The 7,143-nt window shown below is 40.9% G+C and overlaps 1 protein-coding gene across 2 annotated transcripts in view; it reads left to right on the top strand.

Annotated features, from left to right (window-relative positions):
- Positions 1-1,564: 1,564 nt before the first annotated feature.
- Positions 1,565-7,143, top strand: part of PDLIM3 (PDZ and LIM domain 3) — a 30,527-nt gene continuing 24,948 nt past the window's right edge. For both annotated transcript variants that reach the window (XM_008574756.1, XM_008574757.1), the window contains exon 1: positions 1,565-1,780. In XM_008574756.1, coding sequence (XP_008572978.1) covers positions 1,688-1,780 — 93 coding nt within the window. In that variant the 5' untranslated portion in view covers positions 1,565-1,687. The remainder of the gene's footprint in view (positions 1,781-7,143) is intronic.

Here is a 7,143-nt window from a genome sequence, read left to right as displayed (position 1 = left end):
TTTTATACTTCTTTCCCTCAGTCTTCACCCTTTCCTGGGAATCAGAATATCCTGATGCTCAGAAATACTCACTTCCACACTGAGACTACAACAGGATCCTACCCAGACTCTCCAGACCTTTGCACCTACACCAGGCAGCAATGGAATCAGGAAGACCTGGGTTTTCAATTTCAGTTCTATCATTTATTGGCCGTGTGATCTTACGCAAGTTACTTACCTTGTAAGAAATTATTTCCTGGCCTGGAGGAAAAAAAAAGAGACTAATAGTAGCCATCTGATGGACTCGATGAACTAAGATCACACATGTAAAACAGTCACTGTAGAACCTGTGCCATAGAGATGCTAAGTGAACACTCATCCCTCTCCTATTCCTCTGTGCAGTTTCATCAGGTTTTGGGGTCCTCCTGGTCCATTTTATTCACACTCCACCGGGCTTCACTGGCTGCAGTGTCCACACAAGGCAGTCTCAACTCCTAGATCACTGCTATGCTCACTTCCTATTATCAAAAACAGGTGTTTAGAGACTGAATTTGAGGGAGGTGACAATTCCCCCACTCATAATTATTTATATTTTGAGTATAAATAATTGAGTATTTTGATTAATTAGCCATTCATATGTAGTTCTAGATGTCATTGGATTGCATATGTTTGTACGATTTCACTTTCAGATTTCTTCCTTTTTAAAAAATAAATTTTGAATATATTTGCAATGTATTAATGTATATTATATACCCATAAACATATATGAATATGTAGTTTTATTTTTTAATTTTAATAAAATATACATAACATAAAATTTACCATTTTAACAATTTTTAAGTGTACAGTTCAGTGGCATTTAGGACATTCATATTGTATTGCAACCATCACCAGCATCCATCTCGAGAACTTTTTTCATCTTGCAAAACTGAAACTCTGTACCCATTAAACAATAGCCAGTTCATTTTTAATATTGGCCTAGGTAAAGCATGCACATACATTTTTAATTGTAGAAAATCTTTATATTTATTGAGCATTTATGCTTTGCCAGGTACCCCACGGAGATAGCTCATTCAATTTCAAGGTTACCCAAGAGGTAGGTACAATTATTACCCCTATTTTACAGATGAGGAAACTGAAGTTTAAGGACATAAAGGAATTTGGCCAAAGTCACACAGCTAGTAAGTAAATAAGTAAATATTAACGCACTCAAAATTACTAAACAACTAATTGCACTGATGATGCTTGTGTTTTATTTTAATTGAACGTATGGAGGCTGTGGTTTGTCTTCTTTTAACTTCCAACAAAGTGCACTGCTGAGCTCCAAGCAGAAGATAAACAGCAGGACAGGTGTGACTTTAAGAGAGGGATGGAAGCTGCAACCCGAAGCCTCCTTGGCGCCCGCTGGAGAGGTGGGGGAGGCTGCACCCCGCCGGTGCGCGCCTGTGAACTCCCGCGGGCCTAGCGCGTCTTCACTTCCAAAGTTGGAGCTCTCCTTGGTGGGAGGGGGCGGGGAGGAGGGATGACCAGTGACGTCACTGCAGAGCCGGGATAAAGCTCCCCGGCCGCGGTCGGGGCGAGGACGCTGCCCGCTGGCTGAGCTGTCCCGCGTGGGGACCCTCGCCGTGGACGGGGCCGCCCCTCCCTGCGCCCCCCTCTCTGGGAGCCAAGGCGCCCCCGCCCGAGGAAGGCGGTGCCAGAAGGCAGCATGCCCCAGAACGTGATCCTCCCGGGCCCTGCGCCCTGGGGCTTCAGACTCTCGGGGGGCATAGACTTCAACCAGCCTTTGATCATCACCAGGGTAGGTGTTCTCCGTTCTTGCTTGTGTTCCACGTCGGGGACTCGGGGACTCTGGTGTCTGGGGAGTCGCGGTGGGTGCCCCTGGAGCGCAGAGTGGCCAGGGGGCCCGGGGAGTCCTGGGCTCCGGGCTCCTAGTTGGAGGGGGCGGCAGCAACTCCGCAAGCTGAGGTCTGGAGGATGCAGAGCAGCTCAGGGACTTAAAGGAAGGCAGGTCAAAGGGTGTCTGCATCCTCTCGGTCCCCAGCATAGCCCGGGGAGTCCTGGGCTCCGGGCTCCTAGTTGGAGGGGGCGGCAGCAACTCCGCAAGCTGAGGTCTGGAGGATGCAGAGCAGCTCAGGGACTTAAAGGAAGGCAGGTCAAAGGGTGTCTGCATCCTCTCGGTCCCCAGCATCTCTCCAAGGACAGGTCAGCTGACTGCGTGAATTCCCTGTGCTCAGAGGAGGGAGGCTGCGAGTGCTGGGGTCCCTTCTCGCCCTCCGCACCCCATCTGCCTTCAATAACAAACACAGGGGGTCCCGAGAAGGCGAGACCAAGGACCGACGCCGGCGGTTCTTCCGAAAAGCTGGACGCGCGGCTAAGCGTTGCTCTGGTCTGGACGAAAACGTTCAGCAGGACGCTGTTCTCAGGGCACCACCTGGGTTGGCCAAGCTGGAACCGCTCATATCAGTCCTGACAGGAAAAATCTAACGAATCTGTATTCCTGAGTTTCCAGGCATTTGGAATAAATATTTTCCAAAGCTGGGAACTTGGCTTAGGAATCATCACCTATAACTCAAACTACAAAGAAAACCCGGCAGATAGTTTAGTTTACCAGGCAGAAAGTAATAACTCTGAAAATAATACCTTAATACCAAAGTCAAGCTTTTCCTTAGTGTTCTCTAGAGTATCGTTTCATTAGAAAATAAATAAATAAATAAAAATGAAACTTCAGGGTTTCTCTCCTGGTCGGTAAATTTCTAGAATTAATTCTAGAGCATTATTTGGTACAGTTGATTTTTTTCCAACACAAGTGTTTTTCTTCATAGAATATTGTTTTTAGTTCAGTTATCACATATAAAACATTTTAAACCTGATTTCAAGGCGTAAACTTTCAGAATATTATGCTTTTATTTTCAGAATATTACACTTTATTTCCTTTTTTCCTTACTGCTTATACTGTATTTTATGAGTCTAAGTGTATACTTTATAATCTGATCACTCACATAGATTTTGAACATGTAATACCTTTTAAATTTTATTTATATATGTCTATGAGATTTGGGAACCAACATCCTTTTTAAAATATCTTAAAACATGTATCATACAGATGCATACAATGGAACATTTCAAGCTTTGTTTTACATTTTCAAAAACATATTAACATGCCTGACATGTGTTTTTATACGAGACATGAAAACTTAACATACCCCAAAAATGTTCTTAAGAAATTAAGCAGAACATCAGTGATCTGGGCCAAGCAATTCCTTTTATAGATTTACCAAAGAAAACAGTTTCCATTATCTCTACCAAGAAATATTTTTAGTTTCTGAGTACAGTTTTCATTTGTTTATACTAAATGAAATAAGCTTTTGAATCCTAACAAAGAATAAATCATATTTATATTAAATCCTAAAGAAACAATTTTGTCACAAAATCCCTTAAGGGGTTTTATAAAGAAAAATTTTGCTATTACATGTAACTTCAATACAATTAATCATATGTTTGAAACGTTGAGTCGTTGACATTATAAATGGTTGACTTAAAGCAGTATTTACATTCTGGAACTAAACTACAGAAGCTATTGATAAATATATCTAATTTAATGACAATTATTATTTGGGCAACCAATTCTATCTTGAATTTCTAATTCATAATTAATTCGTGTCACTCATTTTGACACTGGGTTCAATAACACTGCATGACCAGATAGGATTATTTCATTTGACTGTGCTTTTTCAATTAATTTAACTCCAGAAGAGCAGGTAAAACTAAACTGTTTTGTATCCCAAGTGTCCCCAAAGCCATGTACATAGTAGATTCTCACTGAATAAATGAATGCATATTCACTTGAAGTTTTATGCCTTAGTGAACACCTAATTAAGAATATTTCCACTGAAATTATAAAAAATACTGAAAATCATTTGGGAAAAGACTAAAAGGTATTACACAAAAATAATTATCAGTGTTATTAGGTAGTAGAATTATTGTCTTTTATAATTTTTATACTATTTTAAAAGGTAGGAAATAAGGGTGAATGTGTGATATTATATCTTTTGCTTGCCATGCATTCTTCTAAGACCTTTATGCTCACTAGCTCACTTCAATCTCACAACCATCCTATGATAATGATGGTGGTAATATTCCCTTCTGCAGATAAGGAGGTGAGGCTTCAAGAGGTTTATTAACCTGCCAAAGTTCTTAAGAAGTGGGACAGGATTTGATGCCAGGTCTACCTGCCTCGAAAGCCTGCATTCTGAAATCCACACATATGAAAAATTCCACTTACTGTTGGGATATTTCTAAACAGGTGTTTGTGCCATTCAGTTCAACACTGGTCTTACTAATTCTATGTCTAAAGATCTACCTCTTTCCATTTTTTTCTACCACTGTCCCTATTCAAGTTTTTATAACTTCACACCTAGAAGTTTGTCTCCTCTCTTTAATTCACCCTGCATGTTCTTACCAGACCTCTCTCTCCCATCCTCAGACATCCTTCACTGGCATCACCAGTTTATAGAGAAAATTTATGGGCCTGAGTATAGCACCCATGGCTTTTCACCATCTATCATTCCAACTTGAGTTTCCACCTTTATTTCTTCCCTCTTCTGTTCTCTCCCTTTCCTCCTCTCGCTCCATGTATAAGTAGTGGTGCTGCTACTCTGGACTACTTACGATTTTTCTAACATGTCTTTGCTCCTGATATTGTTTTTCCCTGGAATTCTTTTCCCCACCCCACTGCACTGTCTTTTATGCCTATGGAAACCTATTCAAATGCCACTCCCCAAGTCTTCTTCCAGTAACAACCATTTCATCCATTTGATTACGGTCACTTTTGGTCTATAACCTCTCCTTATATCATGCCTTGTACCACAGATATTTGAATACATCTGTATCCCACCAGATTGCATGCTCCCTTAGGGCAGGAACTTTCTAATTTGGGGGCCACTCGGTGCTTAGCACAGTGTCTAGAACATCATATATGTTGTAGAATAAATATAAACACAAAATGAATGATTAAATTGTTCACCTTTTATATAACTTTTATTATCATAAATAGGGGCAGATGGTGTTCTCAAAAATATTCCACAGTAAAGATAAATGAGAATTGTTTTATTGTTAATTTATTTTGATAAGTTCTTAAGTATACAAAGAAATGAAATAGCAATGTTTTCACTTAATGCCACAAAAAGTCCCATAAATGAGATGCATGTCCTCAAGTTCATTAAATCCATTTTTGTCCTTCTACAAGCTATACCTTTCTCTGTCTGCCTCACCCTAGGCAAATGTAGACCATAGTAATGCTCCTAGACTGTGGATCTCCAACCAGAATTTGTAGGACAATGACAAACGTAACTGTCTTCATCAATTGACGTTACAGTTCACAACATTAGGTCAAGGGTCCCCACGCCATAATTGTTTACAAACCAGTTAATCAGCCAGGTGAATCTTTGTGTCAGTTTTTAAAAACATCCAAAATAAGGTAAATCAAATGCCAGACATTCTCAAAACAAAAAAATTTAGCATTTGGCTGTGATACACACAATTTGCAGGAAAGCAGTTTCTAGGCAATAAGTTTGATATACTTTGTGCAATATAAAATGTAAGTTTTAGATATTCAGTTTAGGAGATGGAGATGTTACTTCAAACATTATGTATAACTGGCCTATGCATTTCACAGAATAAAGTTTAAGGTTCACATCCCTAAGGGAGGTTCTGTTTTTTTCTTGCAAGAAGATTGTAAGTAGTCTCCCGCTTAAGTTTTTAGACCACCCAGAAGGTGGATCTGCTCTCAAAGACAAGTTACAGACTGTTTGCTTTCACCAAATTCCAATATGGAATACAGTACAAGCTGCTTTTATGTACGTTATATAAAACGATGGTTTACATCTGATGCCAGTATGTCTTTTCTCACCGAGTTCCTCTTCCCCCTCTTAACGCCTCCCTCCTTCCTATCAGATCACACCCAGGATCAAGACCATTGTAACTGAGACTGCTACATGGGTTTGGGTGCCAACACAGAAAGTGCTAGTGTATTCCTAATTTTTGCAGGCTCTAACATAGAGAAGTATGTTACTTAAACATAAACTATATTGAAATTTGAACTTTTAAAAGGAGTGTTTAGAGTTGAATGCAGTCCTTTTCCAGGTTAAATCCTATGTGATAGAAATGCTGATGTGAACGACACCTATTTGGTTTTTTTCTAATAGACACCATGGCTACCTGCAAGGGCTGGTTCATATGTTCACAGCATTCATATGTCCCACAAAGATCTAAGTGCAGAATTTCCTGTATGTGAAAGGCACTGTGGGGGTACAATTATAACTTCAAATGAATTTTTAGTCCTGGAGAAGCTTGTATATCAGTAGAAGAGAAGGGACATTGTAAAGCTACAGGACTACGCCAGTAGTTGAGTAAGCAAATCAAAACTAAAGCCAAAATGTTTCATTATTTTAGTTATACTAAGTTTCCATTTGTATTGCCAGGGCTAGGACTCAGACCTTTCAAACCCATTGTACAGACTAGGTCGCAAACCCCTCACATGCATGTCCACAAGCCCTAGGTAATTGGGAAAGATTTCAGGAGCCAATGGCAGACAACATGAACTCAGTCCTCGGCAGCAGCAGCTTACAGCAGCCTCTAGCAGCAGTGGCGGTGGCCTCCCTGGCAGACCCAGGGGCACTAGCAGCAACAGTTGGCAGCAACAGCCTCCAGCAACAGTAGCGTCCTCCCCGTGTTACCCCCCAGTGGCATCCGGGGGTGGGGGCACTGTGGATCAGAGCCACTCATCGTTTATACTTAAGTCCATAACCCCAGACACCCGGGTGCACATGAGCAATTACATTAAACAATAGCCAAGGAACACCTGGGCACACGTGCATATTTACATCAAATGCTCGTCAAAATTCTGAACATCTGAGGGGCCCTGACCTTTTTCCTATATTTTCCCAACAGACATGGACATAAACTATCATGGTACAACCTGTCCAGAACTCCACAAGAAAAGTATGGCCAAAAAGATAGGAGGAGTCAGGGGAGAGATTACCTGCAGGACAGGCATTGTGAGGTAGTAGTAGAGCCTGAGCTTTAAAATGAGACAGGAGCTAAAAAATAAACAAATTAATTTACCCACAAACATACACAAAAAAAACCGGGGGGGGGGGGGGG

Source organism: Galeopterus variegatus, unplaced genomic scaffold (assembly GCF_000696425.1).
Source record: "Galeopterus variegatus unplaced genomic scaffold, G_variegatus-3.0.2 Scaffold1097, whole genome shotgun sequence".
NCBI classification, from domain to species: Eukaryota; Metazoa; Chordata; class Mammalia; order Dermoptera; family Cynocephalidae; genus Galeopterus; species Galeopterus variegatus.
Note: the sequence above shows the minus strand (reverse complement) of the source record. Positions and strands in the feature narration are given on the sequence as shown.